The 20,377-nt window shown below is 40.1% G+C and overlaps 1 protein-coding gene across 3 annotated transcripts in view; it reads left to right on the top strand.

The window, feature by feature from the left end:
• Nucleotides 1–18,861, top strand: part of EMP3 (epithelial membrane protein 3 (MAM blood group)) — a 105,086-nt gene extending 86,225 nt beyond the window's left edge. Inside the window, exons 1-5 of one of the 3 annotated variants that reach the window (XM_026711722.2) lie at nt 4,686–4,874; nt 9,752–9,837; nt 14,624–14,726; nt 15,257–15,397; nt 16,216–18,861. In XM_026711722.2, coding sequence (XP_026567507.1) covers nt 9,760–9,837; nt 14,624–14,726; nt 15,257–15,397; nt 16,216–16,385 — 492 coding nt within the window. In that variant the 5' untranslated portion in view covers nt 4,686–4,874; nt 9,752–9,759 and the 3' untranslated portion in view covers nt 16,386–18,861. Of the gene's footprint in view, nt 1–4,685; nt 4,875–9,383; nt 9,489–9,751; nt 9,838–14,623; nt 14,727–15,256; nt 15,398–16,215 lie in introns of those variants that run through there. The other 2 variants (XM_087918483.1, XM_087918484.1) reach the window with 2 other exon arrangements.
• The last annotated feature ends 1,516 nt before the right edge of the window (nt 18,862–20,377 follow it).

The raw sequence follows: 20,377 nt of genomic DNA, 5'->3' as shown, positions 1-20,377 counted from the left end.
GACTGCTCAGTTGGATAGGCAATTTATACATGTTTTTATAGAGGATGGAATTATGTTTGCAATTAATCTCCCTGTCCATCATTATTAACTACCTTGAGCTGTCAAGAAGATAGTAAATAATTGGATGAAAATAATCAGATTGTCTACCTACTATAGGCCTAGTATTACAAAGCACGCTGTTATTTTTACAGCAGTAAAACGCCTTCGGATATTTTCTCTGAAAGTGATGCAGTTTTGTAAACTTGTTACCCAGAAATGTAATAGTGAAAGGTTTGGTTGAATATAACAGGCAACCAATATGAACAGCATTTTGTACGCTATTTTTTCTTTCCCTCCAAAGAATCACCATTTAAAAAAAATAAATCTCTGTATCTGTAGTTTCTGGCTACCTCTACCTCTATATATTTACTATGAGCATCAGATCCAGGTAGCAGAAATCCATAAAACCCCTAGCTGATAGCAAAGAGAGGCAGAAAATATTAATCCCTCATTGCCATCTAATGGTCATCCTGTATTTTTGCAGCTCAAGAAAGTAAACCTAAATTCAGGGGTTACATTTCTACTTTTATAACCAGGTATCAGCAACAGCTCTGATAGGCCCTAGAATCCTAAATCTTACCAAATTTTGGGGTTGTATTAAACAAATGCAAATGAAAATTTGTGTTTTGCAGATTTCTAAAAGTATTTTTTATAGAATCCCTGATTAATTATTATTTACCCCAATAAAACGATGTACTAATAGCCTTTAACTGGGATCTGGACAAATTTGTTATTTGGAGACTGTGTTGTGCCACAAATAGATCGGGAGCACAACACCGAGAATTCTTGATTAGAATTATCCTGCTTACTGAAATTTTTGGATTGCAATCTCAGTGCAGCTGGAAGGTACCCAATTTGTTTAATGCATGATTGATTTCTTAATTAGACTTATTTTAATAAAGATAATAGTGACTTGTTTATTAAGAGTCTTTCTCACCTAGTTGTGGTTCTTTGAAGACACTCACAAAACTACCTGTGGAATTAAATCACTTGAAGTGGATAGAAACTTGAAATAAAGCATTTAAATGTTTCTTTTCCATGGGTCTTTCTGAAATTGCTTTAAAGTATATTTTTCATCCATTAAATTGAATATGTGTAGTGAATGATATTATATGACAAAGTCCTTTTAACTTAGAGGCTCTAAATTTACATTATAATGTAATTATAATAGAACATTATAGCATAAATTTATTCTTTATAGAATAGGTTTTATTCTATATCTGTACTGTGCTTAGCTATAACTGCATAATATATAAAGCTCCTACTAATACTAATGACTAAATGGATTCTCTGTGTTCAGAGATAATGTACCACTGAACAGCAGCTGCTAAGGATAAGTGGTTGGCCACTATTAGAGTGCTAAATTAGATTTTAGCCTAGCAACATTTCTCTCTGTGTGTCTTTTTTTTTTTTTTTTTTTTTTGCACCTTTCCCCTTCAGTTCTTCTTCTCCAATGCAGTAGACATATTTTCCTGCCAGGGAAAATAACTGCCAGCTGAGGATAATGCCAAAAGAATCTAAGGAGGAGAATTACAGTCCATGAAAGGACATGCCAGAATAATATTAGTTTGCTTTTATGGTGTCCAAAATCTATGTGTGTGTATTTGTTAGAGAATCAAAAAGAGTTGGAGGAGAAAAAAGCCTTAAAAATAAAAGAGTATAGGTAGTCCTTGACTTAACAATCACAATTGAACCCAAAATTTATGTTGCTAAGTGAAACATTTGTTAAGGGAGTTTGTCCCATTTTACAACCTTTCTTGCTTAGCAGTTGTTAAGTTATTCTTAAATTGGTCAAACTATTGTTAAGTAAATTTGGTTTCCCCACTGCCTTTGCTTGTCAGGTCACGAAAGATGATCAGGTGACCCCGGCACACTGTGACCGTCATAAGTATGAGTCAATTGCCAAGCATCTGAATTTTGATCACATGATCCTAGGGATGCTACAATAGTCGTAAGTGTGAAAACTATTCATAAATCCCTTTTTTCAGTGCCAATGCAACTTTGAATGGTCACTCAACGAACTGTTGTAAGTCAAGGACTACCTTTACTGATGCCTGACTCTGGAGCATTGTTAGATGGAATTTGGTTTGAGCTTTCTTGCTCTGAAAACAAGATGGTAACCCAACTTATATCCAAATTGAGCAGAGAGGGTGACCCCATTCTGAACACACACAGTGAATGCAATCCAAATAGAACATGAATGTTCAGAAACATCCTGTTGACAGCCAAGTATATACCATCAAGGCAATAGATTTTCCAATGGTAAAATAGGGAAATGAAAGCTGGGCTATGTCAAAAGTTGAATGAACAAGAAGCAAATAGTGGCATTGGGCGAAATTGATGTCCTTCATGAGGTAAAAGATAGATTACTCATCAGAAACACTGAAAATGAAGCTAATGTTTAAATATTTTGGACACAGAAGACAAAGGCAGAAATCACTGGAGAAGATCCCGATACTGGAAAATGAAAGGCAATTGAAAAGAAAGAACAGGTAATCCTGCTCTCACAGTTGTTCATTTGGCAACCATTTGAAGTTACAATGGCCCTGAAAGAAATGAAAGAAAGAAATGACTGATTTTTGCACTAATGGCTTTTGCAGCAGCCCCATAATGATGTGATCAAAATTTGGGCACTTGGCAATGATTAAGTGATTCACTTAACAAACACAGCAAAAAAAAAAAAAAGATTGTAAAATCAGTTGCGATTCACTTAACAATTGCCTAGTTTAGCAGCATCCTGGTTTCAAGTATGATCTTAAGTCAGGGGTGTCAATCTCTAGGCCTGCGGTCCTGATCCAGCCCACGGGGTGCTTAGATCTGGCCTGTGGGGCTACCGTGGAAACAGTGAAGGACTAGCCGGTACCTCTGCCAGTGAAAATAGAGCTCGGGAGGGCCGTGTGCAGCCCTCCTGAACTCTGTTTTCACTGGCAGAGGGTTGCAGGAGGCCATCGATGCCGAAAACAGAGCTCAGGAGCCTGTTTTTTCTGGCAGACTGCTCAGGCCACAACAGCCTGAGTTGTGACGTCATGGGTGGCCACGCCCATCCCCCAGCCACAAGGTCAAACAACCCTAGTGTGGCTCTCAATTAAAACGAGTTTGACACCCCTGCCTTAAGTTGTGGACTACCTGTGCAGAGAAGACAAGGTGGCTAGATATCAGACTCAAGCATGAGTTTACAAGAACTCAAAGGCACCAGTTTGGGGGCAAATGAAGCCTATCAAACCACAAAGAATAGGAACGGTCTGATCAAAGGTGAATCTCTAAAGAGGGCTGTAATAAGATATCAATCCTGAATTTTGAGCTGTGAGGCACCACTTGTACAGTCTGAGCACAGGATACAGATTAACAGAGTTGGAAGAGACCTTATACATCATCTAGTCCAACCCCCCTGCCCAAGCAGGCCCTACACCAGAGGTGCCAAACTCACATTGTCAAGGCTGTGTCCTGTGATATATTGGGACTTTTTCCCCTTTTGCTAAACCGGGAGTGGTTTGCTAAACCAGCATGTGACACATCTGGCCTGTGGGCCACGAGTTTGACAGCCCTGCCCTACACCATTTTTGATAGATGACAGTCCAGACTCTCCTTGAAAGCTTCTAGTGATGAAGCTCCCACAACTTCTGAAAGCACCAAGACAGCTCCTTCCTCCTGGTTCGTCTTTTTGGTGAGATACAGGCAGAAATCCAACAGGGGACTCTTTTTCCCTCCCCCCATGGGCTGAAGGGAGGAGAAAACAGGTAGTCCCTGACTTACAACTATTTGTTTAGTGACCATTTGAAGTTGCAACATCACTGAAAAGAAGTGACTTATGAGTATTTTTCATGCTGATGACCGTTGCAGGATACCGATGGTCATGTGATCAAAATTCAGATGCTTGGCAACTGGAACATATCTATGATGTCACAGTGCCCCAGGATTATGTGAATCCTTTTTGTGACTTTCCGACAAGCAAAGTTAACAGTCGGGTCACTAACTTAACAACTGGAGCGATTCACTTAACAGCTGTGGCAAAAAAAGTTCCTAAAATGGGATTGAACTCACTTAACGTCTTGCTTAGCAATGAAAATTTTGGGCTCAACTGTGGTCATGGGTCAAGAACTACAGGTAGTCCTTGACTTACAACAGTTCATTTAGCGACTATTCTAAGTTACAAAGGCACTGAAAAAAGTGACATGACCATTTTTCACACTTATGACAGTTGCAGCATAGCATCCCAGTGGTCACATGATTTACACGTGATACTCATATTTTTGAAGGTTGCAGTATTCAGGAGTCATTTTGTGACTTCCTGACAAGGAAAGTCAATGGAGAAGCCAGATTCACTTAACAACCATGTTACTAATTTAACAGCAGCAGTGATACAGTTGTGGCAAGAAAAATCGTAAAATGGGACAAATTCACTTAACACATTTTTTCACTTAAAAACATACATTTTGGGCTCAATTGTGTGACAGGTCAAGGAGTACCTGAATCCGTCTCTCCTTGCAGCTACCACTGGCAAAAACGAGGCAGAGGGGAGGGGAAGCGACCCAGCCCTCTGGAAAAGCCGGGGAGGGGGTGTCTCTAAAGCGACCCCCACCCCCGCCCATCCTTTCCCCCAGTTCTCTTCTCTGAGGCGTCAGGCCAGCCACGCGCTCTCTGCTCCCACCCACATGGCCAGAAGCCAAGGGCAGGGCGAGGAGAACGTGGTACGAGCAGGATGAACTAAATTTGTATTAAAAAAAAAAAAAAAAAAAAGCGGGGGGCAGTCCAGAGGAAAAAAACTTCAGAGGAAGCACTGAGCGCCCACGGAGACCGATCGGCTGCACCCCTGCCCAGCCCTGCGCTTCCAACAGGTAATTAAACTCGCTCGGGAAGGAGAGAAAGTAGCGAGTGGGTCGTTCTGATCGAAGTGAGAATCGATATGTGTGTGTGTGTGTGTGTGTGGCGGGGGGGATAGACTTTCTTAAGGGTTTAGGAGGGAGGGGTGCGAGATCCCATCAGTTCAAGACTTGGGGAGGACTCGTGATAGGCGGGAAGGCGACGAAGGACAGCAAGCGGTTTCTTTACTCGCTGGAAAAGGATCGGGAGAAGGGAAAGAAACGGCGCCGTCCTATCAGACGGCCGATCTACTCGCCCCCCGCCTTCCCCGCCATCTAATGTAATCCCTAAACCGCCCATCCTTTCTCCAGCGATCGCTTTTCTCACCCGCCCAACATCCCTTATTCTTCGCGCCTTGCTTTCTGGACGCGGATCGTTGCTTTCGTTGAGTGTTTTTTTTTTTAATTGCTTGGCACCGTATTTTGGCTAGTCTGTTAACAGCAGTCTTTTTTAAAAAGAGAGAGAGAGAGAGAGAGAGTCCGAAGGCATGTTATGCTTACATTCCTGTATCAAACTTTTAATTTAAAATTATTGAGGGGAAAAGGTAGTGGAATAGCTGCCAATGGGAGGCTCCATCTCTCGAACCCCCCAAATTTTTGGCCAATCGCGATTCTTAATAGATTTCAAAACGCTCATTCTTGGGAGGCAGAGGGATGTTGTTGGAGAACTAGCAGGGGGTGTGGAGTGCGAGAAATTTTGGCATAAAATAAACTTTTAGGGGTTTCAGTTCTGCCCTCATTCCAAACCAACTGTATTGGGGAAAATCTGGGTGTGAGAAGTTGAAAAGAAGGAGGTGGACATGTATGATCTTCCTGAGGGTGTTGTCTAATTGCTCTCTTGTCCTTGCTGTTTTTGTTGGGGCTTTGGGTAGGAGTTGCCATTCAGCCACATCTGGAAAACTACAGATTCCCCATTTTAGATGTGCTTCTAAAAGGGGTTTATTACATCCCAGTCAAATGCAAAACCCAACTCACCTATGGTTAATACATTTGATTTCTTTCTGTTTGTTGTACCCTATTTAGCAGCTTTTAAATCTGTCAGAAAGGACAAGATGGAAAGCTTTTGAAAATGAAAAAGTGATTTCAGGCAGATTACCATATAACTTTTAAGATTTAAATACAGGCAGTCCTTGAGTTACGATCAAATTGAGGCCAGAATTTCGGTTGCTAAGCAAGGTGGTTGTAAAGTGAGTCACATCCAATTTTACCTTTTTCGCCATAGTTGTTAAATGAATCACTGCAGTTAGGTGGTTGTTGGCAATGGTTTCCAGCACTGACTTTGTAAATATAATATGCTGGTTGCCAAGCACTTAAATTTTGATCATATGATCATGGGGATACTGTGCAAAGAACGGTTGTAAATCACTTTGGACTGCCATTGTAACTTCTAACAGTCACTAAAGGAACAGTTGAAAGTCAAGGACTGCCCATAGAATTTTAAATTAAATCTGGAGCCCAATGCACACATACTCAGAAAAAAGTCTCATTGGCTATAAATTTTGCTGAATAAATACATACAGAATATTGTGTGCTGGAAAGCATAATTCATTCTATGCAAACTTTCCTTCAATTACAGGGTAGTCCTCAACTTACAACAGTTCATTTTGTGACTTCAAAGTTACAACAACACTGAAAAAAGTGACTTATGAGCATTTTTTGCACTTATGCCCGTTGCAGCATGCTCATGGTCATATAATTATATTCAGATACTTAGCAATGACTCATAGGTATGATGGTTGCAGTGTCCCAGGGTAATGTGATCTCCTTTTGTGACCAGACAAGCAATGGAAAAGCCAGATTCACTTAATAACAGTGTTACTAATTTAACAGCTGCAGTGATTCACTTAACAAATGGGACAAGAAAGGTCATTAAACGGGGGCAAAACTTAACAAATTTCTCACATGGCAACATAAATTTTGGATTGTGGTTGTAATTCGAGGACTACCTGTACATCTCTTCCAATACAACAGTGCTTCATTTTAATCTTATGCTGCATTGTTCAAGGTTTCCCCTATTTTGTAGGGCAGGGAGGTCTGCCAAGTTTGCAGAACTTATTTTTGTGTATGTTACCTTATAATTATGCAGTTTTGGGCATCTTTGCAGAGTAACCAAACTTTCCAAGAACGAGTGCCTTTTGATTTAGCAGTAGGTTAACTCTTTCACAGCCTTCCTAGTCTAGCCATCCTCTGATTTTCTCCTGGATTGGAGAAGGTTGTTTACTGCCTAGGTCAGGAAACTCCAATTCTTGGTAGAGAATTAGTCAAGGAAGGGAACGCCTTTTTTAGTCTGAAAAATGTCACTTGGCAGTTATGTCCATGTGAAACCAGAAAGCAGAAGAGAATTTTAACAATCAAGCTTTAGTCCATGGAGAATTTCTGTTTAGATTACAAATGAAGGAAATGTCCCTTCAAGAATAATATTGAGTCTTAAGTGAAGAAGCAGATCAGATTGAAAAGCATGACAAAGTGGATAATAATGAGATCTGCTAAACTGCAGCCCTACTCAGAGTATCTGACATATCTGTGGTTATCCATTGTTTACACTCATATTATCCAATTAATACACACACAGAGAGAGATATGGGGACTACAGCTCCTGGAATTCTCAGGTATAGAAGACATAGCTCTCTCAGCTCACCAGATTGGGTGTCTCATTTTATTCTAAAACAGGGATACTTAACCTGTAGTCTGTGGAGTTGAAGGCCTATGCATAGATTTCAGGGGGTGTTTGTGGACTTTGATGGGATAACATTTACAACTGACTTCACTATTTTATTTTATACATTTAAAAACAGGTTTCTGAGAAGGGACCTGTAGGTTTCACCTGGCTCTAACAAGGACTCAAGATACAAAAGGTTAAGAACTATTCAAAACATGAAATGAATTTTTTTCAAAGCTCAAGAATTTGAAGGCCATTAGTGAGACTTGACCCCGAAATGTTTTCTTACTAGAGGAGGAGGACAACGTTGCTATTGTTGTCTCACACTGTTCAGATGAGATTTTACAAGATTAAGGCCACTTCCATTTTATTTTAAGTAACAATAATGTATGACTCCCATCTCAGTATCATGTGATTAAACCTCAGAGAGTTGGTCATCCATGCTAGAGTTTGGGGATGAGTAACATGGGACCTCCCAAATATTGCCTAGTCAAAAATTCCGATGCCTCATATCATTGGCCAAGTTATGGTTGGAGTTAAGCTTCAATTTTCAACAGCCCTCTGGCCAGCACATTCTATGGTATGAACTACAATAGATTAAAGATGGCTTGAATTCTCCAAAACAATTGAATTAATGGATTAGCCAAAATTCTTCCATTCATAAGTTGAAGGTGATGAATTACAGATAGTCTTCTATTTACAAACTATTTATTTAATAGCAAAATTACAACAGCACTAAAAAAAAGTGACTTATGACCGGTTTTCGCACTTGTGACCACTGCAGCATCCTCATGGTCACATGATCAAAATACGGATGCTTGGCAACTGGTTCATATTTCCAATGGTTGCAATGTCCTTGGGTGATGTGATTACCTTTTGTGACCTTCCGACAAGTAGTCAATGGGGAAGCCAGATTCAGTTAACAACCATGTTACTAACAACAACTGCAGTGATTCACTTAATAACTATGGCAAGAAAGGTCATAAAATGGGTCAAAACTCATACCCATCTCACTTAGCAACAGAAATTTTGAGCTTAATTGTGGTCTTAAGTTGAGGACTACCTGTATTAAATCTGTTTTAAATGCCAGATTAATAAGTACATTGCAAAGTAGAAATGTAACTCATAGATGGCAGCCAGAATATGGTCATACAAGTAACCCCACTAGAGAATCAGATTTGCTGTTAATGGAATACCTGGTGATAAATTTGACAGTGTGGAAGAAAACACAAACCTGAGCCACATTCCTCATCCACGAAGCCATATAGCGAGGGGAATTTTGGCACTAAAACAAACTGGGGGAAAAAAACCAACTAGCAATAAGATTCAGATGAGAAAAATGGAAGCATTTATTGCTTAATTCTAAACTCAGTCCCAGATTTCTTTTCTCTGCTCTGCACTGCCTATTACAATGTTTCTCAACTTTAGCAACAAAAGATTGGACAACCTTTTGTGTGAGATGATACAAGGTCTCCTGCCATGGGTAGGGGTTGGAGTAGAAGACCTCTAAAGTCCCTTCCAGCTATGATACTAAGACATGTGGACTTCAACTCTCAGAATTCCTAGGATAGAAGTCCACATGTCTTAAAGTTGCCATGGTTGAAAAACACCAGACTCCCTCTTCACCATTTGGAGGAAAACAAACTGTATGCGAGCGCGTGTGCAGTCTTGATAGGCCTGGAAAGAGCGGCAACGTAGCTAGGCAATTACTGCCCCTTTTTACCTCCCTCCTCTTGCCCACAGCTCACATAATTCCAGAACATCTGGATCATATTAAGCCAGGCTTACAGCCACAGGAATTTAAACCAGCTGCAGGAGCCCAGATTCTGCTTTCTTTGACATGCAGTAGGAGGAAGGAGGAAATACGTTGCATTTAAGGACGAGCTTCAAAATCTGAGCATCCTGAGGCAATTTGGAATAAACTGGCTAAGGTCTGGGTAACGGGAGAAAATTTTCATTTTTCCCCCCCCCTTTGGAATTGAGATTTGTGAATCATTGGAAAGGGACATGGGAAACGGCTGGATAACAGAGAGAAAGCTTATGGGATGCAGAATCTGGAGAGAGCAGAATTTAGCAGTTTGGGGAGACACAGTGGAATTAATATTGGTTGGGAATACTGGTTCCAAGTTGGTTTAACCAGCCACGAGGAAGGAAACGGGTAAGCTTAATCTATGTTTTTCTTCTCTCCATTCAGCTTTCAGGATGAGTTTCCTTCTTTTTGCGGTCACAGCCCTCCACGTTCTTATCCTCATCTTACTCTTTGTAGCCACCTTGGATAAGGTAAGCAAGAACTGAAAATTTTCAGTGTTTAATCTGCAGGTTTAATGTTTGTTTGACAGCTGCTTAGCTAGTTCTACATTCCCTACCCTTCTCTGCCCAGTTCTGTTAGCTACTATTCTCAGAATTACCTAGCCATCTGGACTTCGCAAGGGGTGCTACATGATTTAGTAAGCTCAACTGTAGAGACAATTTTATCTGACTCTTTGATGAGGTACCAGGTTTTAATCAAGGATAGTAAATAATTTTGCTCAGCATTTCACTTGGAAGAAAAAAAAACATAGCTATCAGGCAGGAAGAGTCAGGATCACATGTTAAGTTGCAGTTAAGCTAATTTATTGCTCATACCTATACACAAGAATCTAGTCAACTAATGACCAGCACTAAACTGGCGCTGGATAAGAGTCAACAGAATTCAAGGAGAGTTGGATTGCTTGTGGGAATGAAAGGACTCCAGACTGATTGCTTCCTTGACTCCACCTCTCCCTAAGTCCCACCTTTTCTTCTACATTAACAAGCCATTCTAACCTCCTTCTATATTTTAGTATGTAACCATCACCTATTTATCCAGGTGATAAAATATTTACTGCTGGGATGAAGGTTTTACACATATAGTAACGTGGGTTGGAATAAAGGAAAAAAAATGCTGAACAACTTACTTCTACCCATCATCACTATCTGTTGCTGAAAAAATAATGATAAAAATGAAGGACGCATTGACGTAGTTGGCTTGATCTCTCACCTTTTGCAATAGAAGTTTGATCACCATCAAACAACCAGTTATGTGGGTAACAAGGCTGGTATGAAGAGAAGAGAAGAAGTTTTCCGTTCAGAAAAATAAGAAATTAATCTGCCTTGGTTTAAGAGCTAAAGATGAGGGGAAGGCTATGTCATCTGGTTGTTTTCTTCAAGATTGGCTAGCCAAAGACTTTGAACCAAAGTTAAAAGCAGTTAAAGGACATTCAGATGTGCTCCAGATGATCTTGGCTTCTACAGATTTACTCATCTCTCTGTTAAGAATAATAAGATATATTCATAAGCTAAATATGTGTGAAGGATTCACATAAACTGATCTGAAGAGAATCCCTTGAAAATGCCAGCCACAGTTTTTTTATTCAAAATAATTGCTCCTCAGATGTCAAGAGTAAAGCCTAAGAAAAGGCCATAGACACTTCAAAGGCTCCGGATGGCATTATATTTCTGCCTGAAATTCTTCTTGCTCCTTGCATTTCTAATTGGTCTTTGTTTCTCCCCCAAAGCAGAGTTATTTACACATCTGTAAACATACTTATGCACACCCTTTATGTTTTGGAAGAGCCCTCTTAAAAGGTAAACAAAAATGTATTTGGGAAATGAGCACCAGCTAAAACTCTGATGGGGAATATAACACAACCTGAAAAACCTTTATGGGCTTGATTTTTTTAGCTTAAAGTATTGTACGTTTTCTTTTTCCTCCTTTAAATTTAAAACAGATTTCTTTAAATAAAAGATTGTCTTATTCTGCTTTATACTGATCCCAAAGGAAATGTCTCTATCTGCATATTTTGTTAGTCTGACAACTAGTTTTGGGAAGATTATTGATATTAACCCCCTCCGATTTAAGATGGTTTTGTGTGTATGTGTGTCTGTTTTGAATGATGAATTGTCAGTGGCAGCATTTTGAACCTCTGCTGGGGAAAGAGACAGATTTGAACAAACAAATCTGTGTCTCTTTCCTTGCTTCAGGAATCTCTGACAAACCCTTCAGGATTAGTAGTTTGTTGATTAAAAAAAATCACAGAACCATGCCTATTAACACAGGAAAAGGCTGGGTTGCAACCATGAATCCTGTTTCCACTTTGAAAAATTTGTACATATGACCTGTTTAACTCATTAATAATTTTAACTTGAATAAGGAATCTGTACCTTTCCAACAAAATAAAATAAGCCAAAATTACCACACAGCTGAATTCCTCAAGACAGTGTTTTTCAACTTTGGCAACTTGAAGGTGGGTGAACATTAATTCCCAGAATTCACCAGTTACCAATTTGGCTGGGGAGTTTTGGGAGTTGAAGTCCGCACATCTTAAAATTGCAAGGTTGAGAAACCCTGCCTTAAAATGTTTGTGTTTGAGACATTTAATGGATACATTACATTGTGTCCCCTGTTGTTTCACTTGGAGTGAAAGTAATTTTGCAAGAGATTTGTTTTAACTCTTTTGTTTATTTCTCCCTGTGCAACTTTTCCTTTTTGCTGCTCTCCAAACTTGATCCTTTAATAGTAGATTAGGGTTTCCACCAGTTACACCTTCAGGAGGCCTAAATACAGATAGTCCTCGACTTATCACCACAATTGAGACCAAAATTTCCATCGCTAAGCAAGACAGTTGTTAAGTCGGTTTTGTCCCATTTTACGGCCTTTCTTGCCACAGTTGTTAAGTGAATCACTGCAGATGTTAAGTTGGTAACACAGTTGTTAAGTGAATCTGGCTTCCCCATTGACTTTGTTGGTCAGGTCACAAAAGGGGATCCTACAACCTCAGACCATGCAACTGTCATAAACACAAGCCAGTTGCCAACTACCCCAATTTTAATAACGTGACTATGGGAATATTATAACAGTCGTAAGTGTGAAAAAAGATCATAAATAACCTTTTTCAGTACTGTTGTACTTAGAATGATCACCAAACAAATGTTTACAAGTTGAGGACTAATCGTTTTCCTTTCCCACCTGGCCACAGTGGAAAAGAAGAAAAGTCACCTGTTGGATTTCTGCCTATGTTTCGCCAAAGGGATGCTCTCAGTGCTCTATCCTGTGCTCATAAGGTACAAGGGATGCCGTATGGGCATAAATCAGTTTTTTTCAATGCCGTTGTAACTTTGAACAGTCACTAAAGTATTGGTCATAAGTTGAGGATTACTTGAATAGGTAGTTCTCAACTTACAACAGTTCAACCATTCAAAGTTACAATGGCACTGGAAAAAGTGACATGACCATTTTTCACACCTTTGTAGCATCCCCATGGTCACCTGATTTACCTTTGGACGCTTGACAACTGACTCACATTTATGACGGTTGCAGTATCCCATGGTCATGCGACCATCCTTTGCTACTTTCTAACAGGCAAACTCAACGGGGAAACCAGATTCTCTTAACCTCCATGGTACCAATTTAAGAACTGCAGTGATGAAATGTGGTGAGAAAAAAAATCATAAAATGGGGGTAAACTCACTTAATGCATTTGTTACTTAACAACATAAATTTTGGGCTCAATTGTGGTTGTACATCGAGGACTACCTGTCTATGACATCTTTTTTAAAAAAATCAAAAGTTTTAGTGTCCACTAAGAGAAGAAAACGAAGGAATAGAGTGAGGGGACAGAATGGGCCCATACCAGGAAAGAAGAACTGAGATTTGGAGAAGTTATAATGGGTTCAGGAATCTGTAGTTTTCCAGAGCTTGGCAGGATCACTACCAGACTGCACACAAAACCAATTACAGAAGAAAAGCTTGAAGAGAAAAAGTTGTGGAAAAATATTTGGAAAGCTGGAATGTTTTCAAATGCTTCTTGTTCCATTGGATATATTTTCCCTCCCTGATTGCAGAGGAGGGAGAAACAAATTTTACAATTACAGTTCAGGGGGTCCTAATTATGATCGTAATGGAGCTTGTCCGCCTTGATTGTAGCTCATGATAGTCATAAAATGGGCCAGTCATAGGACAGAGTCCATTTTACAATCTTTTTCGTAGCAATCATTAAGTGAAGCCCCATGGTCGTTAAATGAATGGACGGGTTTTTTTTTAAATAATATCAGAAGCATTGATTTTGGGTGAAACTGTTATAAAGGGAAGTCATGTAACCATGGAAAATGCGAATATTTCTGAATGCAGTTGTGTTGCTAAGTACTTGAAGTTTGGTCATACAGTAATGAGGAGAGGGGCGACCGTCAGAACTTTGAATCCAGGTCATAATAGTATCAAAGTAGGACTATTTGAACTTTGATTGGTTGCTAAGAGATCAATCATAAATTTGAAGACTGCCTGTATAATATGCAATTGAATTTCAAGAATTCATTCATTCATTCATTCAGAGGTGGTCTTCAGCAGGTTCTGACCAGTTCTGGAGAACCAGTAGCGGAAATTTTAAGTAGTTCGCAGAACCAGCAAATACCACCTTTGACTGGTCCCAGCCCCCCCTGCCCCCCCCCCCAATCTATTCTCTGCTTCCTGAGTCCCAGCAGATCGGCTGGGTCTTCTTTTGTTGCCCTGCACAGGAGAACGGAGCTGGAAAGCAGGTTAGTGGGGTGGGGAGGGAATGTGGATTTTATTGTAACCTTCCTCCTGGGGTGGGGAGGGAATAGGGATTTTATAGTATCCTTCCTCTGCCACGCCCGCCAAGCCATGCCAACCAAGCCATGCCCACAGAACCGGTAGCAAAAAAATTTGAGTCCCACCGCTGCATTCATTCATTTATTCTGCCTATCTATCTATAGAAGCAACCTGGAATAAAGGAGAAGCTTTCTACCAGTGAGAACAATTGATTAGTGGAACAACTTGCCTTTAAAGTTGTTGGTGCTCCATCACTGGAGGTCTTTAAGAAGAGACTGGATAGCCACTTCTGGAATGGTATAGGGTCTCCTGCTGGCATTGCAAAAATGAGATTTTATTTGGATTCCCCAACCAGTTATGGGTTGAAGGCAGTTTATTAACACTCATTCTCCCATTTGGAAAGGTGACCCTCTTTGGCTTCATCTTTTCTGTCCTAACTTTTCTGTCTTTGGTTTTTTTTTTTTTTTTTGTTTGTCCTAGTCATGGTGGGTTCTGCCTAACAGTGAATCAGTGAACATCTGGAATGAATGTCTGATGGATAATCAACACCAGAATTGGACTTGTCACCCGGTGTCTGACAGTAGTGAGTATAAATTGAGTTTTGTGGAAATGGCGCAGGATGAGCTGTGTCAAATGTCAGGGAAATCAGGAGATTTAGGCAGTTCAAACGTGTATAAAAATCTATTGCAAGCTTAAGCTCTCTGCAAGAATCTGAGCTACTAAAAGTCAAGGGAAATGAGCGAGAATCTATTCAAGATGGGCTGGACTTAGATCTCTTATGGGCATGCAGAGACTCAAGACTTATGATGTGTTTAACCCCTCCCTCGCACACAGCCTGATCATTTCCGAAAATCTGCAGGAAAGGACCAAACTTGGCAAGAGGGTGGAGAGAAGGTTGTATGGTATGGTTGTGTGATTTTCACTATTCTGCTTCAAGATAGAGAGCATTTATGGAGCCTTTCACAAACCAGGTGCTCCTCAGCACCCAAAATTTCCCAGTAAATATGATTGAAATGCTTTAGCCATTTAGGCCGCTGGAAAATTTACTGGAGAGGGCCGATTGGTAAGGTCTGCTCTTAATGGTCTTTTCTCTTCAATGGTTTCTCTCCCCAGAGTGGCTTCATGGTGTCCAGGCATTCATGGTTTTAAGCCTTCTTTTCTCCAGTTTAGCCTTCATTATTTTCATGTGGCAGCTTTACACGATGAAGCGGGGAAGCCTGTTTTATGCCACGGGAATTTTCCAAATATTGACTGGTAAGAGTCCAATTTAATCATCATTTGGAGGCTGTAAAATCACAGTACAAGAGAGGTGGTAGCATCTACAAGGAAGAAATTGAGGCTAAGTTGTAGGGGAGCTGATATTTCCGTATGCAAAATGTAAATGGAAGCGGGCACTGCACAAATCAAAGTTTCTCAGCTGTAGCCATTTGAAGGTGTGTACACTTCAACTACCAGAATTCCCTAGCATGTTAAGGTCTAACTTAGTTGGAATGATTTGCAAAATGTTCAGCTATTTCATTGAAATCCCGGATGAATCTGGTTGTGTTCCATTTGCCCAAATTATTTTTTTAATATAAGGACCTTGCAAGCCCCAGTTAAGAAGTGGAGCTCAGGAGCGGCAAAGCTTGGCTCTTCAAATACCCTTTAGATGGGTGACTTTAAGATGGGTGGACTTCAACTCCCAGAATTCCCAAACCAAAGTTGCTGTCTGGGGAATTCTGGGAGTTGAAGTCCACCTGTCTTAAAGTTGTCAGGGTTAAGAAAGGCTGGTCCCAGCTATTCCAATCAGAATTACCAATAAGAAGTTGTAGTTTAAGATCTTCCCAAACATCATAAGTCTCTCCCCTGCCTCCATCCCTCCATTCTTCCCACTTAGCTCTCGTGCTCTGAATTCTTTGATCCTGGGATGCTTATTGCCGATCTGAATAGGCGGCTAGTAAGATTTTGCACTCTAGGAATTGTCTGTATAAATCGGAAAGATCTGATTATATTTTGGGTTGCTTGCTGAAAAAGAGGAAGCAAGATGGAGCTAAAACTTGATCCTAATTCACCTTTTATTGGTTTCTCCCCAGCTGTCTCAGTGTTCACAGCTGCCTTGATCTACACTATCCATGTGGACACGTTCCAGCAGGGCCGAATGCCTGGTGGCTCTTATGGTCATTGCTTCGTGCTAGCCTGGCTAGCTTTTCCCTTGGCCCTTGTCAGTGGGATTGTCTACATCCACCTCCGGAAAAAAGAGTGACTTGCAACAGAGGAACTTCTCCATTTATCTTGGAAAGAGACGTGTTCTCCTTTCAATTTAGCTATGCATTCATTCTTCGCAGTTTTTGAAATCACTCATGGCACAAAATTCTATGCAATGGGTAACTTGATCCGTGGAGGTTCTTGCATTATAACTACATGATTTTCATTTGCATACAGGTAGTCCTTGACCTATGACCAGAATTGAGCCCCAAATCTCAGTTGCTAAGTAAGACCATTTTTAAGTGAAAGGTGCCCCGTTTTATCAACTTTTTGCTATAGCTGTTAAGGAAATCACTGCAGTTGTTAAATGAACCATGTGGTCATTAAGGAAATCCGGCTTTCCTCATTGGCTTAGTTTTCCAGAAGCCAGTTGTGTAGCATCCAAATTTTGATCACATGGACATGGGGATGCTGCAGTGGTCATTAAGTGTGACAATTATTTTTCAGTGCTGTTGCAACTTCAAACATGTCAGTAAAGGAAAGGTTGTAAGTCAAGGACTACCTGTATTTGTATATACCTCCCATGATATGGGAAGTTAAAGTTGTGCCACCATACAGTGGGCATTTCTTTAGTCTTTGAGAGGTTGCCATGAATTAAATACATTAATATTTTGCTGGCAAAATGATATGACATCATGCCATCCTATCGGCCTATTTTCCTAATATGGATAAATGTTTGCTTCTTCTTTTTGTAATTACGTACATGTAGATTGTAGCCACTTTTTACTTTTGCAAATGAGGGAACTATATCCCTCCTGTAGTGTTTCTTTTAAATGAATAATCTTCCTTTTTGATAACCTGAAGTATGGCAGACAATTCCCCCACCATTTTTTAAATAGAAACCAATTTTTATTTGAAATATACATTTTAATGGAAAAACATGGAGATGCATTGGTAGTATAGATATAAAATATATTTCTTTTTTTTTTTTTTGCAGATGGAAGGCAAATACAGTGTAAAAGGATTCTCGTGGGGGGTTTAAAAACATTTTAAAATGGAGTTTAAATAAGAATCTGTTTTATAACATGTTGGTTTTATTGCAGATTTTTCTGTCTTCACGTTTGTCTCTTGGGACCTAAAATGCAGCGTGGATAAAATACCTATTACAATGCAGTTGAAAAATCACTGAGCTTTTGAAAGTTTGAAGAACAGGTCACGGGAATCTGTGCTTGTTGCTTGTTCTGAAAAAAATTTCCTTTAAAAAGTGTCCTCTTATTATTTTAAAAATAGGAGCATTATGGGAGAGGTTAAAAAAAGTCAAAATGGCGGCCAAACTATGCAACTGATCCTGCCTTTTGTATGCAACACATATATAAAATTAGTGAGCTTCAGTTATGCACTTGCTATTGTTCAGCCATTTCTACTTTTTTTTTAACCTCTATTCCCACATATTAGCTTCATCCCTTTCTTTGGAATGCTTCCCATTCAGAATATTCTACTTAGGAAAAGTCGATTGGGAAAATAATTACTTTTAAACAGATCTGTGGGATAAAAAGTTTGGTCAGTGGGATATTGATTATTCTGCATCTGAAATCTTTGTTTCTATTTCTTAACCTCCAGATTTCTTTATTGTATAGGTAATCCTCATTTGGCACCTAAAACAGACTGACAATTCAGTCATTAAGCAAAACGGTCGCTAAATGAAAACACAACTTTCTTCAACTTCCCTTTGCTTTGAAGACCTGTAAAGGTCATAAATATGAGAACCTATTGTCACTATATGAGACGATCACTAAACAAGGACTACCTTTAACTTTCAGTAACTTCATTCAGTGAGTTACAACCAATTGTAACTCCCTGTTCAGTAGATCTACATTGGCAATAGTATTTGTCCCAGGGGTGGATGTTATCGGTTCTGCCCAGCTCTATAGAACCAGTAGCTCTGAAGAGCAGCAGACACCGAACCAGTTCTGTGTTTGCTACTGTTTGGCCCACCCACATGCTCTCCCTCTTATCTGTCCTTTATTTCCTGCTTTTTCAACCTCAGCTGCTTTGTGTGGCACAGCTGAGGTTGAAAGCAGGAAAAAATGGCTTTTCAAATGCTGCGCACCTGCTCACAGCGCTTTTCAGCTGTCCAGGCGGCACAGCTAAAGATTTTTTTACACGTACGGAAAACATAGTCACCAAACCGGTAGTAACACCGGTTGAATCCCATCATTGATTTGTTTCCACCCACACTAAAATATTTCAGGTTTGTGTTCTAGCATTTTCCAAACGTATCTCCCTTTATTCTCAACCTCCTGGTTGAAAATTGTAGGGACTGTACACTGCATATCCAAAAACCGTAAGTTTAGAGAATATTCACAGAATTATGAGGAATGTTCACAAAATTATGCCTATGTACCATCTTACTTCAACAGGTTTGGTCTTCCTTCAACTTGATTGCTAGTCCCAAAATTGATGTCGCCTTTTGTCTTCTTCCAATGGCTTTTATATTTTATATGTATTTTAGAAATTAAAAAGGAACAAAAAGACTTCTCAGAGCTGTTATTTTCCTTCTTTGGGGTGGCAAATGCTTTATACGCCAATTCTCCTAGCTTTCACAAGGGAAGTTCATATTTAGAGAGGAGACCATGAAAGGTTATGATTCAGGTAGCTCTTTTTTAGCCAACGCAATGTGACCATCTTCATCACTAAGTGATGCGGTCAGTCAGCATAAAAAATAATGTGACCATGATGGGCTTATAATGTTACTTCTGTTTGATTAAGTGAATCACAATGGCTGTAAAGTAAGGTGTCATATGACTGCAATTTCAGATTAAAAGAGTTGGAAGGGACCTTATAAGGTCATTGAGTCCAACCCCCACCCCCAGCAGTAGATCCTACACCCTTTCTGACAAATGGCAGTCCAACCTCTTTTTGAAAGCCCCCAATGATGAAGCTCCCGCAACTTCCGAGGCCAAGCTGTTCCGTTGGTTGATTGTTCTCACTGTCAGAAAGTTTCTCCTTGTTTCCAGGTTAAATCTCTCCTTGTTCAGTTTCCATCCATTATTCCTTGTCTGACCTATAGGAGCTTTAGAAAATAGCCTGACCCCTTCCTCTCTGTGGCAGCCCCTCAAATATTGGAAGACCGCTATCATGTCTCCCCTGGTCCTTCTCTTCACTAGACTAGCCATGCCCAGTTCCTGCAACCATTGATCATATGTTGTGGCCATCAGTCCCCTAATCATCCTGGTTGCTCTTCTCTGCACTCTTTCTAGAGCCTCAACATCTTTATATTGTGGTAACCAAAACTGGATGCAGTATTCTGGGTGGGGTCTTACTAAGGCTTTATAGAGTGGTATTAGTACTTCACTTGATTGCATCCCTCTGTTCATGCAATTTAGGATTTCATTGGCTTTTTTAGCTGCCACCGCACACTGTTGCTCATATTTCACTGGTTGTCCACTAAGACTCCAAGATCCCTCTCACACTTAGTGATATTAACTATTTCCATGTGCAGAAGCCAGTTGTGAAGCACATGAATAGCGTTCATTCAACTCTGGGATGCTGTGGCAGCCATAAATGTGCACTGGTTGCGAAGTGCCTGAATGGTGATCGTATGATTGGGATGCTGCGCTGGTTGTGCTACAGAATTTGTGTCAAAAAACAAGCTTTGTTCTAGCTTTGACATTGCATGAGGCAGTCAGTAAGCGAGGACTACCTGTAGCAAATTGCAACTTAAATATAATCCACAGAGCTAGTATCAAGATCAGCCACAATCCACACTGGAGCTGTTCATTCACTGCCTTACAATCTTAACTGGAAAGCTACAGGTAGTCCTTGATTTACGACCCCAATTGATCCCAAACTGTTAAGTGAAACATTAGTTAAGTGAGTTTTGCCCCATTTTATGACCTTTCTTGCCACAGGTGTTAAGTGAATCACTGTAGATGATAATTTAGATATTAAATGAATCTGGCTTCCCCATTGACTTTGCTTGTCAGAAAATCACTAAAGATAATCAGATAACCCCGGGACACAGCAATGGTCATAAATATGAACTGTCAC

This window comes from Pseudonaja textilis, chromosome Z (genome assembly GCF_049901715.1).
Source record: "Pseudonaja textilis isolate UNSWEBS1 chromosome Z, rPseTex1.2, whole genome shotgun sequence".
Classification (NCBI taxonomy): Eukaryota; Metazoa; Chordata; class Lepidosauria; order Squamata; family Elapidae; genus Pseudonaja; species Pseudonaja textilis.
This window is presented reverse-complemented; position numbering and strand designations above follow the sequence as displayed.